The sequence below is a fragment of the Polistes fuscatus genome, unplaced genomic scaffold (genome assembly GCF_010416935.1).
Source record: "Polistes fuscatus isolate 324 unplaced genomic scaffold, CU_Pfus_HIC Scaffold9, whole genome shotgun sequence".
NCBI lineage: Eukaryota > Metazoa > Arthropoda > Insecta > Hymenoptera > Vespidae > Polistes > Polistes fuscatus.
Window position 1 is genome coordinate 6,077,529 of NW_025113173.1, and position 23,146 is coordinate 6,100,674.

At 34.4% G+C, this 23,146-nt stretch overlaps 3 protein-coding genes and 4 long non-coding RNA genes across 8 annotated transcripts; 1 reads left to right on the forward strand and 6 right to left on the reverse strand.

Moving 5' to 3' along the window:
• Positions 1-397: 397 nt before the first annotated feature.
• On the reverse strand, positions 398-6,759 carry LOC122525371. Of its 2 annotated transcripts, none has more exons than XR_006305770.1 (4): positions 6,745-6,759; positions 4,328-4,555; positions 810-1,353; positions 398-549 (listed from the first exon to the last, which is right to left on the reverse strand). It is a non-coding gene; the product is annotated as an uncharacterized LOC122525371 (long non-coding RNA). The 2 variants fall into 2 exon arrangements; XR_006305769.1 differs by lacking the exon at positions 6,745-6,759 and adding an exon at positions 4,727-4,825.
• LOC122525373 lies at positions 2,749-4,320 on the reverse strand. The gene is made up of 2 exons (XR_006305772.1): positions 3,490-4,320; positions 2,749-3,381 (listed from the first exon to the last, which is right to left on the reverse strand). It is a non-coding gene; the product is annotated as an uncharacterized LOC122525373 (long non-coding RNA).
• On the reverse strand, positions 6,202-6,517 carry LOC122525374. The gene is made up of 2 exons (XR_006305773.1): positions 6,482-6,517; positions 6,202-6,393 (listed from the first exon to the last, which is right to left on the reverse strand). It is a non-coding gene; the product is annotated as an uncharacterized LOC122525374 (long non-coding RNA).
• A 5,857-nt stretch (positions 6,760-12,616) lies between the features above and the next one.
• On the reverse strand, positions 12,617-15,942 carry LOC122525366 (raf homolog serine/threonine-protein kinase Raf). The gene has a single exon (XM_043648109.1). It carries the CDS (start codon positions 15,159-15,161, stop codon positions 13,014-13,016), a length of 2,148 nt encoding a protein of 715 aa, XP_043504044.1. The 5' UTR covers positions 15,162-15,942; the 3' UTR covers positions 12,617-13,013.
• Positions 15,943-16,247: 305 nt separating this feature from the next.
• LOC122525372 lies at positions 16,248-17,086 on the reverse strand. The gene is made up of 2 exons (XR_006305771.1): positions 16,476-17,086; positions 16,248-16,379 (listed from the first exon to the last, which is right to left on the reverse strand). It is a non-coding gene; the product is annotated as an uncharacterized LOC122525372 (long non-coding RNA).
• An 84-nt stretch (positions 17,087-17,170) lies between these two features.
• On the forward strand, positions 17,171-18,969 carry LOC122525370 (estradiol 17-beta-dehydrogenase 8-like). The gene is made up of 4 exons (XM_043648116.1): positions 17,171-17,916; positions 18,005-18,121; positions 18,203-18,578; positions 18,649-18,969. Exons 1-4 carry the CDS (start codon positions 17,877-17,879, stop codon positions 18,863-18,865), a joined length of 750 nt encoding a protein of 249 aa, XP_043504051.1. The 5' UTR covers positions 17,171-17,876; the 3' UTR covers positions 18,866-18,969.
• Positions 18,884-20,137, reverse strand: LOC122525369 (deoxynucleotidyltransferase terminal-interacting protein 2). The gene is made up of 2 exons (XM_043648115.1): positions 19,915-20,137; positions 18,884-19,716 (listed from the first exon to the last, which is right to left on the reverse strand). The coding sequence occupies exons 1-2, from the start codon at positions 20,012-20,014 to the stop codon at positions 19,037-19,039; spliced, it is 780 nt and encodes a 259-aa protein (XP_043504050.1). The 5' UTR covers positions 20,015-20,137; the 3' UTR covers positions 18,884-19,036.
• Positions 20,138-23,146: the final 3,009 nt, after the last annotated feature.

Genomic DNA, 23,146 nt, shown 5'->3' on the forward strand with positions numbered 1-23,146 from the left:
GACGACGACGACGACGACGACGACGACGACGACGACGACGACGACGCAAGGACAACGATTGGAAGAGAAATATGTATAGTTTTGTTTGTACGTTTGTATATATACGGGGTACGTGTACGTGGACGTGTAGAAAAAGAAGAAAAAATATTGAAAAGAAAAATGAAGAACCTTGGGGGAACCCTCAAGAAGATATGTGACTCGTCGATAATAACTTTGAAAAAAAAAAAGTGAAAGGAAATAAAATATAGAAAATAAAGTTCGGTACGCGAATTCGATCAAATCGGTCTTTTCGCTGCTCGACGAAACATCCTCCCTCTCTCTAATGATTTCTTTTTTATCTTCTCCTTGATTTTTGGTTTCTTACAATGTTCTTCTCGGTCCTCTCGGTAATGTTTTGTTTTTGAATTTAGTAGATGGAGTAACTATTGCACGCGTATTATTTCAATATATTTTCGTACACGTTGGGAAAATAAGATCGTACGATGACGTAGTTGCAGTCTTGCGTTTTAGGAATTCGTTCACCGTGACAGAGTCCTCAGGAGGGTCCTCCTATAAATCGAAATGAAATATAATATTTGTTATTGCGTAGAAAATGGTAGAACGATAGAAGATACGATGTGCGACCATAAACTGTTACGATAAACTCCCGAGCTTGTTTTATCGTTGCTCGATTTGAAGAAAAAAGAATTGAAGCATAATCAACCTTCGCCATAAAGCAATTTCGCATAAATATCTATTATCTGTACAAATATGGAGGAAGGAAATACGAAGAAAAGATAGATCAGGGTGAAATAAATGCATGTTATTACCCGAGTCCATACGTCCAATCCATTCTGCTTAACTCATCTGTTCTACGGCATGGTATAAACATCGGTCCTATCATCTATCCCATGTCCAAAGCGACGTCTTCGACATCTTTTAGTCTCGTTGTTCTATACATTCGTACTATCTATCGCGATAGTAGTTTTTTTTTTTTTTTTTCTTTACAGCCCAATTACTTCCGGAATAGACACACTTTGCGTGTTTCTTCTTCGAGATTCTTCCAAGAAATATACGTTAATCGATTTTGATCAATTCTCAGACGGATAGGTAGAAACGCATAGAAAATTCACCGAAAAGAGAAAGATAATTCATTCATTTTACGATGAGAGTGCGACGAGAAACTAGAATGATGGTTTTCAATTTTCTGATCTAGCAACACGTCAACCGACATATTTCTTTTACATTTTTTTCTAATGTTTTCCTTTTATTTCTTATTTCTTTCGCTTCAATTTTCCCTTTAGGATTAAAAACGACGAGTTCTACGACTATGGCCAGGTTCTTCCCTCCTCGATTAATCGGACTCAGCTGCTGCTAAAAGAACAAAAAAAAAAGAAAAAGAAATTACATCGAATTAGCATCCAAAATTGATCTTCGTATCGCTGATCTTTTATCTCCATTCTAGTCATTTTATTTTTTTTTCATTGAATTATAAGAATAATCGAGATTGCATTTATCAAAAGATACGATTGCAATATATTTTTTCATGCATTCGCTTTCGCGTTACTGACGTTGGCAACTTCTTTTTTCTACAATAATAATAATAATAATTAATACATAATTATACATCTTACATATGTATAAAACGATTACTCGTACGTTAGCGTTATGAATGCCCCTTTGTGTCGCTGATTTCTTTTATTTTATAATCATTTCAATTTCATTTTACAAAAGAGTAGTTAAATTATCTCGATATTTTATTTCTCGAAAAGAATTAGGAGATGATTTAATATTAATCGAGAGAGAGAGAGAGAGAGAGAGAAGGAGAAAGAGAAATGATTTAGCAAAAGAAGTTACCGATAGAAATTCTTATCAGCAATATCCACCTTATCATTCGACTTATCGATTCGATATAGAAACATATCGTTTATTTAAAAAAAACAAAAGGTTCCACGTTACTCCTAAGAATAATCCTCATCAATTTTATTGAATATTTTGTATTTATTTAATAAGGACAAATATTGAAATGATATTTCGATTGGAATGTTTAAAACCTGTTGCTCTCTTCGAAACAGACGAATGAAAAACGAGGACGCGCAAATACACGAATACGAATCAAATTAATTGGCTCAATTTATAGAGAAATCTATCGAACCTCGATTTGAAATTACAATGAAATTTTCATCGAAGATTGAATTTTATTTAATAATCAAATAAGATGAAACAAAAAAAGACAAAGGAAGAAAACGATGAAACAATTTAGTACATTCGACGTATTAATTTGATTCAAAGTCTACAATATTTCTATAGGTATTAAATATAAATAAAGAAATTGTTTTTAGCAAAAACATATAACAAGGACGTGGATAAAACTATAAACGAAAGAAATGAAATAACAGAAAGCCAATTTAAATGCAAAAATAATGACAGTATGAATATTAAAAGAAATAGAAAGAAAAGGGATGACGATGAAAAATTGGCTTTAAAAAGAATAGATAAATAGGAGGAGAAAATAATAGGAAATGAAATGAACGATGACGGAAGGATTTATCGTTCATTAAATTGTTTCTGTCCTGAAGTGTTAGTTCGATCGATCGAATTTAATCTTATCTCAACGTAGCTGCACACCGAGTAGATTAATTTATACTTTATTCTGGTCGTTCCTACGATCTCTTCGCGATCCCTAAATCAACTACCTACGCGAATCGAAAGAGAAAGAGAAGACCTCTCAATCTCTCTCTCTCTCTCTCTTTTTCATTTTCTCTTTTACTAAGAAATGTGTACTCAAAGTACGTTTATTTTCTCTATCTCTCCAACCTCAAGTTTAATTTTCGCACCTCGTTTCTTATTCGCGCGATAAGCTTTAAAAAAAAAAAGATTGCTATGGAAGAGAAAGAGAAAGAATGCAAAGAGAGAAGGTAACGTACAATGACCTTGATTTAATTCGATGGGAAAGAACCGACTGGAAAATTCATGCGTATGGTTTCATCGATCCTAACTTAACAACGACCCTACTTAGCCATTACATTAGATTACTAATGATATAGAACACACACACACGCGCGCGCGCGCGCATAAAAGAAACTTTTCTATGTCATTTTTTTCCATTTCTTCTTGTCACAGTATCTTGATTTTCTTTATCTTTGCAACTATGTATTTATACGCTACTTGCAACATACTACGTAAACTTCGTATCAGCGTTTAATCGGAAAACGGAAGAATACGAGTGCGATGTACTTGCGATGATCTACGACATTTATAGATTTGTATGCTTGTACGTGAGTCTACGTGATTTTAAAATAACAAGGTAGAAAACTGTCGTTTTGTACGCGTGTATAGTACGTGATTAGAAAATCATTATCGTTCGTTTCCTTCCTTCCTTCCTTCCTTCCTTCCTTTCTTCTGAAATGAAAAGTAACAAACGTTGTAATAAATGAGTCGAGCTATGCAGACACTTATGAACCGAAGAAATATTCATTTAATATTAAAAATTAGAACGAGAAAAAAAACCAAAAAATTGATCAATTTCTTCTCTGCAACTTGCTCCAAACGATTTGAAATTCCCACTTTAGTTTAGAATCGAATCGATAATAGATTTTCGATAAATGGGGATACTCTTCTTCTTCTTCTTCTTTTCTCTCTGCAATAAATATTTCGTCGTGCAACACTTCCGCATTCTTATTATATTTGTCTTTTGTTTCTTTATTTATTCTCTTTTTTCGTCGAATATAACGCGACACACATAGTCGATAAAGAAACTGCGAGGTGGAGGAGGAAGATTAGAATAACGTATAATAAAGACTAAATTTATGACTATATATTGACAAGATCCTCCGCCACTGGCTGGCCTGACCATTTCCACCACCATCACCACCACACACACGCAACCCGCGCCTTTGGATTTCGCGCAAAGAAAGCAATATGGCGATCGATATGTATGTACAACGCGGTTAGCCGCTTTTGACAGTTCGATGACACGAAATATAAACACGTTCGCCATATCTATTTGTCGAACTATATTCGAATCAATTTTTCAAACGAGCGACAAACTTTTCCAAAAAACAGAATAAAAAGAAGACAAGGAGCGATAACGACGAATCATTCTTAATCCCTTGACAATAATACAAACAAATAATACGCGCATGTATACGTTAATATAAAAAAAATAAAAAATAAATTTCTAAAAGTTTCGTCGAAGAAGATACGCGTCTACAAATATAAAGCGTGATGTATCTTTGCCCTCTCGCTCGCACTTACTCTTACTCTTACTCGAGGAAATGTGGTGGGAGTGGTAAGTAAAGAAGATCCCAACGTCAGCCGAAAATTTCGATTTCTATACTCAACTAACCTCGTTCTTCTTAATAGAGACCAGACGACGCACGCCACGCATATACACGCATATGAGCACGCGCGCGCGCGCACGCACACATGCGAACGCAGACGTGTCCACCTGTTTTTCGGTCGTAGCAACACCCACACCCACACCCACACCTACACCCACACGCGTATTACACGGAAACACAAGAGAGACACTCTTGACAATTTAGAAAATTCAATTATATTTCTCTGGTTCGAACTGTAAAAAGAAGGAAAAGAAAAAAGTAGTATCTCTGTTTATAAAATTGAAATTAAAAAGGGAGAAAAAGAGCTTAGGATATAAATAATAAACTATGAAAAATAAATAAATCTCTTAGAAAGAAGAAATAGTAAATAATTGTAAAAAAAAAAAAGAGAGAATATGATGTACCGCGCGAAAAGACGGAGAGAGAGAAGGTTCCGCACACATCGACCACCCTCGAGGTTCTAGCATCGACTATTCGTCCGGCCGAGGCGCCAGCTGCACCGCGCATGCGCGCCCATCCCCGCCATTGCTACTCGAAAACACGTATACGCGCTATACGCGCATCCCCCTCTCTCTCTCTCTCTCCCTCCTTTTAAACTAGGCTATTCGCGCATGTATGTATGCTGGTCTCTCCACCTATTGCGAGCTACTCACACTGCGTTCTATTCTACGGGGTGTTCTGAAAATAAATTTATGTTTATTGTCATTCAATAATCATTTTTTTCTTCTTCTATGATTTATCGATCAATTTCATTTATCTAATAGTAGTAGTTTCTTTATACCTTGCGATTATTTCTTTATGCTATTAAATATTTCATTATGATTTTCTAAGTTTGTTATTTCTAATCGACGATGAAATTTATTTATTTATTTAATTGCAATTGAACACCTCTTATTAATTGCGTTTTAGGGTGCGTTCGCGTAATCTCAACCTCCTCAGGAGTAAGTTCGGTTAATGTATTCGTGTCTCTTGTGTATTCGTTGTCAGGGCTGGCTCAAGGAAGACGGATATTTAAAGCTAACGAGATTGAGAGCTTCTACTTGTCGCATCTACGGATTTTAGTTTAGAGTAATATGTATGAAAAAATATGTCAGAGAGAGAGAGAGAGAGAGAGTATATTCATATTTCGACCACGAAATCCTTCGTCTAATCTTGAAGCTGTCGAGAGAAATAAAAACTAATAATTTGTATTATTTCTAACACATTTGTACCCTGTGTTACGTATCAGATGCCGGGCGGTACGACGTTGCGCGTAAAAAGTTCAATGCAAAGTCCGAATTAAAACTTGTGTGCCAAGATCTAAATAAATCAATTATTTGCGTTGATTTGTTGTTTTTGTTTCTTTTCTTTAACTTCATTAATATATTTGAAATAAACTCTGTCAAGTGTGTATAATCCGTCTACGTATCGTGAATTTCCCTATTTCGTAGATAGATTATGTTGGTGATTAAACAAGTATTGCGTACGTGTACTTAGGAGTATCGTAAATACATAAAACAATAGGATTGAATCTCTACAATTGTGGAACACGGAGAAGGCTTCAAATCGCTCATGAAAACCAGATTCTTCCTACCACAAGACACTTCTAATCGTCTCCTTATCATCTTTATACCAAAATTTAGATAGATTACTCGCTGATAAAAAGCGGAAGTTAACGCGAATGAACGAATTAAAATTCATAAATAAATAAGGACTCTTTTGTGCATACAAAATGTGACGTATATTGCGAGATTATTTTTTCCCCACGAAAATAATATATAAACCGAGTAATGAAACAAGATGAGAAAAAAATAATAAAAGAAAAACTATAAGTAGAGAAAATAATACTTGCAACGCGTTACACGCGCACACGCTAATCGAACAATATCGATCGAAAGGCTTTATCTATCGGCATCGTTTATTCTCCCGACATTGTTATTTTATTGAAATAAAAGCATATTTTTCTAGGTCTTCCGGTCTCTCTGTCATCCTCGTGTGTATGCTGTCAATTAACCCTTTTGCTTCATTATCAGAAAAAAGAAAGAGAAAATATTTTCTTTTAGACGTGATCAATTGCGACCGCTAACGCCACCTGCAAACGATTATCGAACTTATTTCTCTCGAGATATACTACGTAAATAAATTTGCCGATAGTATATTAAAAATATAATTACAAATACCTAAGCGATAAGACGGCGATTCATTTCAAATCTAAAAATTCGTAAATTATATTTATTAGATTTTTCAATAAATAATGTTCGTGATATTTTGTATTGATTTTTTTTTTTTTTTTGTATAAAAAACACTATAATATTACTTTTCATTTGAACATCTTTTCTATTTAAATAAATAAATAATATAATTAGTTATTTTTTGCGAAGTAGCGGATAAAAATAAAGGACGAAATCCTCGTTTAAAAGAGACTAATACAGGTGGTAGATACTTTTTCTCGGCAAGCCCACTTTTTGGCTATAAAAGTCTCAACGAAGGTCGACCTAAGGTATTAGAGGGCTGAGAACTTCATGTAGGATTACTAGCCTCTTGCGAGGGTCATGACATTCCAACAGGGATTCCCAGCTTTCGGAATATCGTAACGGGTCTTGTCATTGTCATTGTCATTGTCATTGTCTCTTGTCACGTTCCAGGCCTTTCAAACGACACGATCACCACCACCTGCCCACTGGTGTGTAAGCGTGACGCGCAATAATAAATACCCACCAGCACCACCGCGTTCTTCCCTTTTGCTGAAAGAAATAAAAATAAGAAAAATTGCGGACGAAAAAAAGGAAAAATACAAGAAAATGATCGGAAAAATTCCATTGGTTTGGAAACTCGTTTGAAATTGAAACGATAGATAACTTTTCATTCAGGTTTGTACCATAAATTAAAGCACGTTTTGCAAAAAAACTATCAACCCTCGATGATCTGAAATCGCGTAAACTTATTTTTCAAGATTTACATTTTGAAAAAAAGCTAATCGTATTTCTCGCTAAATAAGAATTTAGTTAAAACGGTTGCTAGATTTCTGAATAACTTGGCCCCAATTATCTCTCGAGATTGAAGGATCTTTCAAGTAATAAATTCTATTAATGTTGTCCGGACGTTCGTTCAAATGCAATTACACGATTGCATCTAATGTTACGATATATATAAAGTATATAACTCTTCTCTTAGCATACGATGACCCGATTAAAGTAACAAGAACTTTGTATGTACACGTATTTATATACATATTATATGTTAATTATATACAAATTATGTGTTGTTCATAGAAAATATCAATAAAACGGACCAAACATACGGGATGGTTCTAAAAATTCCTAAATGTTAAATTAACAATCAAAATATAATTAGAGAGAAAGAAAGACAACAAATGGAATCTTTGCGTGTACGCGAAGATAAAGTAAATTTTTATTTTTTTACCTTTTTTTGGTTGGATACAATGATCGATTGATCTCTCGTTGCGATTAATTAAATTAAGTATCTCCAATAGCCATAACTACGCAATCTCGTTTACAAGACAGCCGGTTTTTCGTAGACGACGACGACGACGACGACGACGACGACGACGACGAGGGGTGAGTTGGGCGAATGGGCTCAAGAGTTAGATTTAAACCCAGCGCAATTAAATCTTCGAATTCTTTGCTTCGGCTTTTGCCTTTTAGACGACTTTTATATCACATCAATGTCATCATTTCAACATATGTAAGTTTAGCAAAAAATTCTAACGCCTAAAAATTGTCCATCATCTCTTCCGATGATTTTTTTCTCAATTTTCCAACTGTTACAAATAAATCCCCAAACGAATGGAGAATACGATTTTAGCGTAATTAAAATAAAGTCAATGAAATTAAACGATTAACGTAAAAACGCGCAAATCGTAATCCCTAATTTTGCATTTCACACACGCACACGCACGCACGCACGCACGCACGCGCGCACATACACGCGGAATATCGCCTTACGAATATGTATGTATGCATGTATATATACACGATATATACGTCGAAGCAATGTAGCGTACAGAGGAATGTTTTCTGAACAAAAAATCAAAATCAAAATTAAAAAGAAACAAAAAATGTGCATATCAAACTCTCCATATACAACACAACAAGGTTGCACAAAAGAAGAGAAGTTCGACATGGCGCGAACAGAGGATGTGCTCACTCGTGTGTGCGTGTAATTGTAGTACATGTGCCCATGTATGTATATATGTATGTATGTATGTATGTAACACTATTCGTTTATGGGTTTCCGTTCGTGGTTCGAATATTATTACGAGACAACGGCAAAATATTTCGAGACTACCATCTACGAGAGTCAAGCAACATCGAATAACGGGACTAACGAACGAAATATTTATTTATTCTTTCTTTCTTTCTTTCTTTCTTTCTTTCTCCTTCTTGATACAAATATCGAAGAGAGAAGAAAATATTATCGAAATTATTTAAGATCTAATTGTAATTATATTAAAGTTCTTTTATATTTGTTAAAAAAGATAATACTCTCGCATTTGAAATGTACAACTGACCTATACTGATACGCGTTGTGTACGTTAAATATACATACATATATACATGCATGCGTACAAGCACGCATATTACTTAAAACGACAACGTGTACTTTTTTCCTGTTCTTTTCATTTCTATCTCTATCTCTCTTTATGTATTAGTTCGTTCGTCGCCAATTTTCAATGTCACTTGATAATTATTCACATCACACACGGGTTCACTGTTTCTCCGTTACGAGAAAGCGTCAAATAACGAATACAATGTAAAAATGTCTTCCTATATATATATATATATATTTTACGTATTTCATTTAAAATGAAACTTAATCTTACCCCTCCCTCTCTCTCTCTCTCATTCGTTCGCATTAATTAAATACACGTTTACGTACACCTCTCAATTAAAATTACTCCTTTCACGCGCTCCACACTCTCTCTTTCTCTCGCATATAGATACATACGCGCGCACACAATTTTTAAACCGATCGATTAAAAAAATCCACGAGAATTGATTTGAAATTTTTTCTAAATCTGTCACAAGCGAAAGGAAAAAGAAAACGCGCCTGTTGTTATATTCTTTTTAATTATCTATTGCATATTAATAGCAACAATATTATTATTATTACCTCTTACATAGTCGTTTATCTGCACACAATTATCTTTACAATAAATAAAGCAATGCAAACTTGGCGCTTAATCGTTGCAGACACGACATCTCGTAGCGGATTTATCGCATTAGTTTGCTGTAATAATTATAATAATAATAATAGTAATAATAATAATAATAATAATAATAATAATAATAATAATAATAATAATAATAATAATATAATAATAGTATAATGATAGTATAGTAATAATAGTAATTATAATTACAATATAATAATGATAATAATTAAATGAAACTACATAATGGCGCTAAAATTTTATTTTCTTTCTCTCTCATTCTTACTTGCAGGCACGCACGCACACACGCGCACACAGACACACTCTCAATCTGTGTATACTTTTTATTTTCTTACTGGCAATATAACCATTCTTATCGCGTATAAATAAATAAATAATCGATCAGGATATTCCCACGAGATAATAATATTATATATATTTTAGGTGGTGGCGGGACACTTTTTATACGATCACTCACTTTATTTTACTTTATTTTATTCTTTTTTTTTCCTAATCGCTATATCGTATTCGAAAATTATTTTCCTCGACAAATTAGGCCTTGCATACTTATAAACAAAAACGTACTACGTGCGTCATTTCCGATACTAGCCACTTTCTTTCCTTCTTTGCTTTTTCTTTTTCAAACAAAAAAGGAAGATAAGATATACGGAAAAAGAAAAACGAAGAAAAATTCTAATTCGACCGATTAATTTTTTATTTTTTTATTCTTCTCTCCCCCCCCCCTATTTCTCTTGCTTTCTTTACAGTGATTAAATATTATGAGATTAGGAAAATTAGAAATAAAAAAAACAAGAACTCGTCGTGTGCTTTTTCTTCCCTTTGCATATAAATGCATTCTAACGCACAAATACATGCATACATGTGCATAGATCTCATCACTTTTAAATTAAAAAAAAGAAAAATAAAGAAAAAATAATCGATTATATGATTTAATTTAATCGGTCGTTGAATTATACTCTTTGTAGTTAATGAATTATTCTTCGATTAACCTAATTTTAAATACCACATCAACATCAACAACAGGAACAACAGTAGTAGTAGTAGCAGCAGCAGCAGCAGCAGCAGCAGCAGCAGCAGCAGCAGCAGCAGCAGCAGCAACAGCAGCAACAACAACAACAACAACAAGATCGTTAGATGGAAATTAGACGCACGTTTACGTTAATCGCATCCTAATCTTAATCTTCTCTTGGGGTCGTTATGTGAAAACGAAGAAGACTTACGCGTATGTGCTGGCACCGTGATGGGCTTATTTTATAAGTGTTTTCTTTTTTTTAATCCGATGTTAATCTTAACGAACAAAAGTAAAATAAAGTAATAATAATTATAATAATGAAAAAATAGTTAAAAAGAAGATACGCGCACTTACAGTAAGACGAATCGAAAAGTGAAATTGGCGCTTATGTAATCTCCAATTTATTTCATTTGTCTTTTTTCTTTTTTTAATTAATTAATTAATTAATTAATTAATTAATTATTTGTATGAAGGTATGATTATCGATAAAATGGAAAGAACAAATTTATATTAGAAAGAAAAAAAATAAATAAGATTTCGTCGCCAAGACGAAATACATGGGAAAGAATGGTAAGAAAATTGAAAAGAGAATTGAAAATTTCACGAAAGCTTCGAAGCTTCGATACAAACAATCATATTTCTCTTGTCTTCTCTTTCTATTTTCTTCTTACTCTCGGGTAGAACACAAAAATCGTGGTATCAACGACCGTGAAAAAAAATATTCTTAGGCCAGACAGACGTAATCGCTCTATACACGTCTGGAAATAAAATAAATAAATTCTTGCCCTTTCTTACCCCATTTTTGTCAACGGTACACATCTATTTTAATAATAATAATAATAATAACGAAAAAAGATAAAATATATTGCTTGCAGTATTAAAAAAGAATAAAAGAGAGAGAAATTTTACAAAACAAAAAAACGACGATGAAACGAACAATTTCTCAATTTCGATACAAAGAAAAAAGAAATAGGAAAAAAGAAAAAAGAAGAGAAAAATATATATTCAACATTATACTCTATTATAATATTAAGAGCTCCATTACTACTTTGCGAATACTTTTTATAATTTATTTATTTTTGTTTCTTTCTTTGAAGGGGAATTTTTTTTTTTTTGCCTTTTATCTATTTATTTTTATTATTTTTTTGTTTTGTTTGTTTGTTCATTAATATTATACTAAAATGAAGACAGTAGGTATATAGAATAGTATCCTCAACGATTCGTCAAACAAAGTAAGCGTTTACTATTTTCAGCATATTCATATCGACCGATCGATATTGTAAAATTGGTAACTTTTAAATCATTTCGATCATTTTTTCCGTCCATACAGATGCGTGTTTGTGTTTATTTATGTATGCATGTGTGTATGTTTGTGTGTGTGTGTACGTAAGGTACGCTCGTATGTGTTTAGATGTACAGATGCGTACAAACTATTATTTAAACTTACTTACTTACTTACTTACTTACTTACTTACTTACTTACTTACTTATTTACTTACTTACTTACTTACTTATTTATTCCTATTCATTATAACATTTGTATCTTTCCTTTTGTTTTTACGCGTGATCATAATACATTTTTACTATTTCTTTTTCTTTTTTTTGGCGGAATATAATAAATATTTGTCAGTAAGTAAGATCAAAAAATGTTATCTCATCGTGCTGTTGCAATCAGAGAGAAGAATAAAACAAAAGTATGGGTAGAAAAATTACTTCGGCTTTTGGAAAAATATCTATCGGATAAATGACACGATTAGATCCGCGCCGACTTTAAATGCCGTTATGTTATGTTATTCTTTCCGTTATTGTTCCTTTTCTTTTTCTTCTTGCGTGATTTGTTTTCTCTTTGTCTGTTTCTTTCATTCTCTTACGTTTTTTTTCTATAATTTATTTTTCTCGTTAAATATTATTTTTTACATCCTTCACAAGGATCTCGCAAAATTAACAAATTATTATGCTCACGTGCAGGTACGCGTATATATATGTACATGTATATACGAGTATATATATATATATATAATACATGAATGATCGTTAACTGATTTAAATGAGAATCCATTGCTTTGCTTTAAGTAACGTGGTGTACAGGTAAAAGTTACACATACATCATTTTTTTTCTTTTCTCCTTTTTTGTTTTTACTATTTACTTATACACTCGATGCATCACCTTATTATCTTTTCTTAAATCCAATTAATTTACACAATTTTATTTGGACTTTATTATCTTATTTGTGGTATAAGATGGTGTTTGTAATTATAATTGTATTACTTTTTTACGTCATGTCAAAGAATGCAGTCTTCTTTCACATCGAGCAAAACATTTGTGATTTAATAAAGATATATATATATATATATATAAGAATCGCGTGGATTGTTCATAATTAATTGTAATTGTGTTAATGAATCTTATTCGGTTTTACCATATACCGATTCTATATATACTGATTACATCAGGCTTATAACTTTGGGCAATACGTTCTCTATATACGTTCTCTATATACGTTCTCTATATGTTCCCGCCAGTAGGATAAAAGGGAAATGCTCCAAACTGGAAATTCACCGGAGTCTTTGGTGAAGCACAAGTATACAGAAAATCATCGGACTGCAATTGCGTCCTGTTTAAATTTGGTTCGGATGCAGATCTTGTGATTTTGGGTAAGCCGCGCAGTAAACCCTCCAAGCTTACTAAGATCTGTCGGAATATTGGTCGATCGTCCCTCGAAAATTTAATACAGTCTTCCGTTAATCTCTTTAATGCTTTTGGAGTATCGGACCGCAACTTGTTCAAATCTGGACGTAAATATCCACGTCCAACCATGAACAATATTTGATCCTTGTTATTGATATTCGAGTACGGTAGCTGACCGGCAAGCAATTCATACAAAACTACGCCAAAGGCGTAAACATCGGACTGGAAGCTATATGGATTTTCCTCTTGCATTCTAATGACTTCGGGTGCCATCCATAGAATAGATCCAGTCGGTTGATGAAATTGTTGAGATCCTGACCATCTTGTTTTAGCGGTAGCCAGACCAAAGTCGCCAATTTTAACGGTAAGATCATCGTGTAGAAATATATTGTTGCTCTTTAAGTCTCTATGGATGATATTCTTAGCATGTAAGTAATCCATGCCTTGTGCCGTTTGTCTACCAATTTCTATCAGAGTTAATAATTCAAACTTTGATTCGAATACGTGTAGATGTTTGTATAAAGACGACCCCTCGCACCATTGCGTTACAATAGCAAGCTGCGGTTTACTAACGCATCCCATAAATAATAGAATATTAACGTGTCGTGTTTTTCTTAATACGGCTACTTCATTTTTAAATGCTTGCAACTGAGCCGTGGTTGGTATCTTAACGTTTAAAGTTTTAACCGCCACAGGACCGTGCCAATGCGCTTTGTATACCGTTCCAAAGGATCCGGAACCAATGCGCGCTCCTACCAAAATTTCATCGGCTGGAATTTCCCAGTCTTCTATAGACTCTCTGGGAGCCAAAAGATTTTTCGAAGATTCATCGGCCGATCGTGCTCTTGGACGTTTCGGTCTCAAAGTACTGGTCGGACTAGCTTGCGTCGATTGACTATGCTTGGTAGGACTGCTACCAGGCGAGACCGAACACTGGGTAGTACCTATAGGTCGACCTAAACTCTGGGACCTACTATATTCATCCAGATTAGTCGGTTCGCCTCCAGATCTAACCATGTTGAAGCAAACATTTGGCGCAGAACTCGAACGATCCTGTTGTCCCAAAGAGCGTGGATGTCTCTGATTTCTAGACGGCGCTAAAGAAGGCGACATACTTCGGCTCAAACCGTAACCAGACGGTAGTTGTAAAATTCCTGCCTCTCTTTCAGGATTGTGGGCTAACAATGCTTGGTAATAAGCATCTTGCATACGCGCTTGATGGCAGAGAGCTGGTACGCTTCCGGCGCACCTTTGATGAAAACGATAATTGCATGTCCTACAATAAAAACCCTGAAAGAGCAACTTTCTACAGCACTCGCAAAATGCCAAGGAAAAGAATGTCTTGCGCACAAAGTTATGCGATATTGAAGTAGTTATAGGAAACTTATCGAGAATCTCTACTGATATCTCATCGCAATCGAGTAGAGAGATGTCAGCGTCCCAAGAAGTCAAATACTTGGATTTGCCTGGCCCCAGGATATGCACAGCACACATTTCGGTAGTTAGATTTCTCAATTTCATAGCCTTGGCTAGAGCGTCCCTCAAAGATAGTCCTTCGCGCACCTGAACACTGGTACGTTGTTTGTTGGGCAGATAGGCTCTCAGCAAAGATTTCATAGGGGTTCTAGGACACCTATTGATAACATTGGGATCTCGAGAATCATTTTCGGACATGGAAGCTCCAATAGATGTCTTGCCGACGTACAACAATTCGATCAGCTTCTGTTCCTTGGACTCCAGGTCGTGCAACTTGCTGGTGAGCTCTTGATACTCGTTTAAATATATGGATGGTGGATGTTGAAAACCGGCAAAGCGATTGTTTAAAGCATCGATGTTCTCCCTTGTCACGGATATGACACTTTGAATGTTACGAAGTTCGTAGCTCAGAGGATCCATGTCGACATAACCGTCCTCGGAGTCGCTGAGATCTCCGGAGTCAGGTCCACTGCCACGAGAGAACGACATCGCGACCAACAGGCTTGTCGAATGCCCCTTCCTCCTCTGTCGACGATAGCGACGGGACGACGGCAACGGCGACGGCGACGACGACGACGACGACGACGACGACGACGACGACGACGTCCACGAGGAGGAGGAGGAAGGGGATGGGGAAGAGGAAAAGGACGAATAGAAGAGTAATGAGAAGGAATGAGAAATAGAAGAAAAGGATAAGGAGAGGGAAGAGGAGGAGGAGGAGGAGGATGAGGTCAACGACGAAGACGGCGATAACGATCATGATGATAAACCCTTTCCGACCTGGACCCTCCGGCACGAAAATTTCCCGTAGAGGCACGCGCGAATCGCCGAGTAATACCTGCTCTCGCCGATCACGGCCATCTTCTTGCTTCGTCCTCTCGACGGAGAATATCCTGAGCCGCCGCCGCCGACGCCGCCGCAACTAAGCGCTTCGTCAAACCACCTTGGTAGCTCTCCTTGTTCTACCTTGTCCACCCCTCCTTTCACCACACTGCACACTCCAAAAAAGAAGAAGGAGAGAAAGAGAGGAATTCTTCGACACACGCCGCCGCCGCCGTCGTCGTTAACACCACCACCAGCACCACCGTCACCACCACCACCGCCACCGCCGCCGCCGTCACGTCCACCACCTCCACCGTCACTGCCGCCGCTTCTCGACGACGCACCACCACGCGCGTCCTCCTATTAGCAGCAACAGCAGCAGCAGCAGCAACAGCAGCAGCAGCAGCAGCAGCAGCAGTAGCAGCAGCAGCAGCAGTAACAACACCACCACTACCACTACCACCACCACCACCACCACCACCACCACCAGCACCACTAGTGGTGACTCTTCGCTCTTCTTCGTTCCTTCTTTCTCTTCTTTTTCTTCTACTACTACCGTTGATACTACTCCTACTACCACTACCACTATTACTATTATTATTACTTTTACTTTTCCTACTACGCCAACTACAACTACTACTACTACTACAGCTGCTGATACTACTATTACTGCTGCTGCTGCTGCTGCTACTACTACTGCTACTACTACTACTACTACCACTACTACCACTACTACTACTACTACTCCTACTGCTACTACTACTATCACTATTACTATCTTCCTCGCTTGGCCTTACGAACGGCCAATCGTAACAACGCGATACGCGTCGAGCCTGCGGCATAACGCGACGTCTAAATGTTCAACACCTTCCTCGTCGTTGTCGTCTACAGTCCGATCAACAAAAACTATTATCTCCTGTTCCAGCATCGATGCAGTTTTCTTTTCTAACTCCTTATCCTTTCTCTTTATCCTCTTCTAACCTCTTTTCAGAATACAACTTTACAATATCGAAAATGTCTTCTATTATACTCTCTCTTAAAAGTCTATCGAATAAATCTTCCTATCCTTAGCTCTACCGAAAGAAAACTGGCTGTTGGCATGAGCGAATCCAATCTCTGTGTTAGTATTTAATACGTGTATAATATATATACGCGCGCGCGCGCGTGTGTGTTACTTAGCGGCGCGGGGATACCGTTTCCAGAAGCGTCAGTGCTGCCACCGTCTGCGTCACTACTCCCACCCCTTTAAAATGTTCACATCGATGCGCGCGCGCGCGCGCGCGCGCGTGCGAACGTCCAATCTCCTTCCATTTTACCTAAATTTTCATCGCAAACGAATAACGGTCTGTTATCTTTCTTCTCTTTACTCTCAATCCTTTTTTCTTACGATCTATCAACTTTTAAAACGAAAATTTATTTAATAATACTCGATTTTCTAAATCGACAGAGATGCACCATTCGAATTTTTCCGCTATTAAGAATGTTCGCAAAGTGCGCGAACAATGGTGCTCGTTTAAATGCGATTAACACGACTCTTTTTATTTCTATCCTTATTATGTTTTTTTATTTAATTAAGTTTAATTAATTTTATTCATTGCTTTTCTTTCTTTATTGTTTCCTAACATTGAAATATGAATAATTATTTTAATAAATAAATTACATATTTATATTGATTTCATTAGGTCTTAGAATTATTTTTATCGAACGATCATCGAATGGACGATAATCTCAATAATTATACTTGCGAACATTTCATTTGTCTTTTTATATAAATGTAAAAGTAACATGTAAAAGTGCATGCAGTTTGAAATAGCGCACACAAAAATACGTACGTTCTTTCCTTAAAACGTATCTCAATAACGTAGGGTTGAATTTTCTTCGCAAAGAGAGCCACGTTCTCGTTATAATTAATCATTTTCTTGAAAATGTGGTCTAGGGAAAGGGGGAAATTATTATTTTTCGCAGGACGATAGAATAAAAGTTGAATTTTTCTGTAAACAAGGGCACTTGCATTGCGCGTTTCTTGACGTCACTGCGGACGGACTTACGTCACAGCAGCATATGGTATCATCACCTAGGTAACTCAAGTCGATTCTAATTGGTCCGCTTACGCGCATCTATATGATACTTATGAACACACTAAGTTCTTCAAGATTATTATTCCCTTATCCTTATTGAATTGAAAAATAATGAATTTAGATGAATTATCGTTTTAATCTGAAATCGCGAAATACACCCATTACACGCGCCAAATAATTGTATCTATTTAATATATTCTTAATGTTCTATTCTTTTTCTTCCAATGCCTAAGTCCAAGGTCATAGTCTGATTCCATGTGTAGCATTCTTGAATTTTATTGCTGATAACGATAGTTGATTAAAAATGTCGAATCTCGTAGTTGGAAAACTTGCTTTCGTTACTGGTTTGTTTAAAAATAATTACAATACATTTCTGTTCATTTGATTAGTACCGTGTATAAATTATAGTGATTTGTTTTGTCTTCATTTTAGGAGCTGGAAGTGGTATTGGTAGAGAAACATGTCGTATACTAGCTCGGGAAGGTGCTAAAGTTATCGCTGTAGATCAAAATCTTAAAATGGCTGAGGACACGGTTAAAGTTTTACATGGTATATATAATATTTAAAAAATAAATCATTTTTTAAATTTCTTTTTTCATTCTTTCTAATGTTATGCTTATACGATTTTAGGAGCCGATCATATCGCATTAAAAGTAAATGTTACAGATCTGCATGATGTAGAACAAGCTTTTAAACATACCGTTAAACAATACTCAACTTCTCCAACGATTATTGTAAATTCGGCAGGAATAACGAGAGAGAATTTTATTCTTAAACTCAGCGAAGCTGAATTCAACGATGTCATTAATGTTAATTTAAAAGGTACATTTCTCATTATGCAAAACGCAGTAAAAACTATGATAGAGACTGGACAAACGGAAGGAAGTTCTATCATTAATATTGCTTCAATTGTTGGTAAAACTGGGAACATTGGTCAGGCTAATTACAGTGCTTCCAAAGCTGGAGTCGAAGCTTTAACTAAAACAGCCTCTATGGAATTTGGAAAGTAAGTTTAAATTATTTTTATCAAATTTTGTTTCTTTAATATTAAATATAACACTTAACCATTATTGTAGATTAGGAATACGCGTTAACGCGGTCTTACCAGGATTCATAGAAACTCCAATGACCGATACAATTCCCGAAAAGGTAAAAACTATGTTTGTTGATAGAATACCATTTAAAAGAATGGGTAAGCCGAAGGAAGTTGCGGAAGTCATTACATTTCTGGCTTCGAATAGAAGTTCCTATGTTAATGGTGCTTCTATTGAAGTTACAGGAGGATTGCATTAAATCAGGGCTTTGAACTGCTTATACTTAATCGACGTATCTTGTATTTTGAAAATAATTTTGATATCTTGCGTAAATGCAGGAAAATAAAGGAGTTTTTCAAATAACAATAATCCTATATAAATACAAAACCATATATATATATATATATACTTTTTAGATACATTATCAAGATTATTTCTTGTTTCCTTTCTTTAATCGTTTAGCATGTTTATACGCTTTATATTGTCGTTTATTCTTTTCCTCAATTATTTCTTTATATTTGCGTTTATTGTATTTAGCAAATTCGGCATCCGCCATAAGTTCTTCCACAATGGTATTCTTTCGTTCTTTCTTCGTAAGACGATCAGAATAATAATCTATAGGAGAATCTATTACTTTACCGATTTGGAAATATTTAGGTAAAACTTTCAAGTCATTCTTTTTGTAAAAGTGTTTTGGATCTAATACAGATCTCATTTGAATAACCTCGAGATCGTGTTTAATCTCATCGGTAAGTTCAGTAGCCGGTAAATTATACCACTCTTTGCCTTTAGTTTTGTTTCGTTCTGCAATTTTCTTAGCGCGTGCACGTCTTTTATTTTCTCTCAAAGATGGTATGCTTTCCAACTGTTCCAATCCAGGTTGTATAACGCTTTTCTTAAGTATCTTATCTATCGGTGCTATTTCATTAGTTAATTTTGTTATATTAGAACTATTTTCAGGCACATAGTTTATATCACTTTTCCAACCCATGTCTCTCTCAAACTCGTCTAAATCAATATCGTTGTGAGAAAGTTTCTTTATCTTCTGATTCTTCTTGTTCTCAGCCTGCTTCAAGAAGTCTCTGGCAATAATCCCCAAAAGTCTTGTTTCTGTAAAATATATTTATAAATATCCTTAATTATATTAATTAACTTTTACAGAACACATATAACAAAATTACATCACTCATTAATACATGTTAATAGATATGAGATTATATTGTATTAAATATATATATTTTGTTCATTTTTTTTAATTTAAATCTTAACCTATAAAAAAAATATATATCGCATAAAATGAAATATTACCACTAGTGTCAAATTTCTCTGGATCGTCATCGTCACTTTCTATTAATTGACTTTTGTTCCTTAAATCTAGCTGTCCTTTCGTATCGATTATTATATTCATTTTTGAAAACTAATTATCAATTCTTTCTTCCTCGATGCCAACTTTCCATTACCTCGTATGCATCATGGTTTATAGAAGCTTGTTGATTAGTTCCACAAAAGAAGGATTTGATTGGTCGATTTACTGCAAGCCTCTACCTATCGAAAAAGTATCGTAACAACATCGATAGTTATATCGATAGTGTTAACTCATGGCGCGAATATCAAAATCACATAATAATATATTAGATTATTTCTCATTAAAGGCAGAGTGTGGTGGTTTTAGGATTTTTCTCATCAAAGCGTGACATATTTTCTTACTTAGATGAAATAAATACAAGAATTACTATTTATTAAAGAAATGTACTGTGCCCCTTCTACGTTTTCAATTTATATATATATATTAAGGAGTAAATATCTTGAATACTCGTTACATACACGTGAAATAGCGTGCAATGTAGAAATAATAAGCGTTACGTTTTACAGACGTAACAGTCTAATGTCTACTTGTATTATGAATCAAACGTAATTGTGTTACGTAAATGATACCACAAACAAAATGTGCTTTCTTCTTCGATAAAAGGAGTGTTCTCCGTCGATATTTGATTATAATTTCAAATATTTTCTTCGAATAATTCAACGATAAAAGAAAACTTACAATTATAAATTTTCTAATTGATTTTTAAAAACAAAGCGTGGATTTGCGAGCGACAACATTAAAATAATTTTCTAAAATACTAAGATAAATTTTGGAAATGAATTAAATTATATATATTTAAATGTTCATTATTTGAACATATAAATGTATCGTTTGAAACACGGATATTAGGGGAATTAAATAGCTCTACAATGTGAGTTAAATATTTTCCCGAGATATTCAAGTGGAATAACAAAGAAGTCATTGAATGAAAGATAAGTTAGAATGAAAAAGTTGTTAAAATACACTTTCTTTAAAATTCTAAAAAAGCAAATAGACAAAAGTGATTGTTTCGAGGTGGTGTGGCTCGTTAACCGACATAATATTATTTTAATCGCACGATGCAGAGAAGATACAGTTTTATTTACGTTTTCCACGATGAAATTTAATTACTTCCGTTAAAGTCACGTACCATGCACGTTAATTGTTAACTATCACAAATATATGAATGAAATATATGAAATTGTGGGTAAAACGTAATTAGCTTCATTAAAAGTTGTCAACTTTGAACAAAGTGTTAAGTTGATAGTTCATTTCATTTGATTACGTGATATTATCTAATTTATAATTGTGCTTGTTGAAAAAAAATAGGTAGCTAAAAAATTGTGAACGCACAATTGGTTAAGTAAATGAGAACCTCGAACGCACCGAAAGATTTCCTGTAGAAAGCGAGAAAGTGGTTTATCCAGAGGTTTGCAATAAGATCAACTTAACTTGGACGAGTTGCAGCGATGTATTCTAACGTATGAGCTAACTTTTAACTCTGACGTAATTCTATATATGTATTGTTGAATATATGGATCGTGCTACAAAACTAATATTTCTACATATATTTGGATTAGATTAACAAACAATATCAACCCTGAATAATCAATGAATCAAGCGGAAAATGAGGAATTTTCTAGAACAACGTTTAGTCATCGTTACTTTATTTCGCGTTCACTTTAAAATATGATTACTATACTCGAAAGTCAATCACTTTCAACGATGCATACATATATATGTTCGTATAAAAAACCGATCACATAATATAATTACAAAATTCAAGAATATTTAACATTTTTTGTTTTGACTTCAGTCCAAGGAAAACTGCTTCGCGACCATCAGATTTTTATCGACTCTTATTATGTTTCTTCTTTTGCATAATTCTATTGAACGTGTGGTTTCATTTACAATTCCAACAACTTTAGCGGTCTGAGCAATAAAACATGAATGAAAAGAATGAATTAATGGCTTTTGCGTGTTTATACAAAAATGATTTTACGACTTTTCAATATAAATGATAATTTTTGTCTGGTATTTGTTTTTCCCTTCTTTTCTTTTGTTTTTTAATTAATTTAATTTATTTAGTTGTTCGCAAGAAGAATTTCAATTTGATTGCACGCATATGAATCAGCTTAAATATCGTAGGGGTGATAATAATAATAATAATAAAAAACAAAGAAAATAATATGTTTCGGGTTGAGTGAATATCACTTAGGTACAACGTAGGTACGACGTAGGTACACGACGTAGGTAGAAATAAATGCTACTTATTTATCATTGAGCGAAAGAGAGAGAAAGAGAAGATGATCGTTTAATACTATGAAATTTCTTAGCGAAACTTTTAGTTTTCGTCGTTTGGCTATCTAGAAAACCTTATACGAAACTCTTCCCACGATTTCGCAAGTGTTACTCAACAAAATAAAATAAAAATAAAAAACTTCGATCTCTTTTCCTTTTTTCAAAGAAAAAACAAATTGTTATATAAACTATTTGATGTATCAACAAAATCATCTCTCCGTTTAAATCTAATCGCGAGAGAGTAGAAAAATCGTAAACGTGACGCGTATCTTGTCATCCAGGATATATATTAACTTTCAGAATTTTCGTCATTCTTCCGCTTGAAGAAGCAATTTTTTGCTGTCCCAAAAAATATAAAGAAAGCAGAAAATCATGGTTGCGAAAGGAGACAAATCGAAAGATGATTAAATAACGATTCCATAGATGATCTTGGTTGTTATACATGATCGTGACTTGCTAGACATGCTATGACAGAAATAAAAACATTATCATTCGGATGAAAGAAAGTATGTAAGTAGGAAATAAGTTAATGTAATCCTATAATCGTAAAATACTTTGATCGCGTTGATGCGACATGTCAAAAACATGTTGAAACTTTGGAATCGACTTGACATTGTGTCAGGTTGATCGACAAATCAATTTTGCAATTTTTCAATATGAAACATACTAGTACTAGTAATACAATTTTCTAATGTTAATTATGTAGATATAAGAGTTTAAATATGCGCGTTATTTATTTAGATAACAAAATATTAAATTTATAAAAATATTAAATTATTTAAATGCGATTGATACGAATTGTCAATAATTGGTGGTATATAAAAAATTCTCGATAAAAAAAGGAAGAAGCGCGAACGAATTACGCGAGTCATATAATTGAAAAATGTTGGGTGA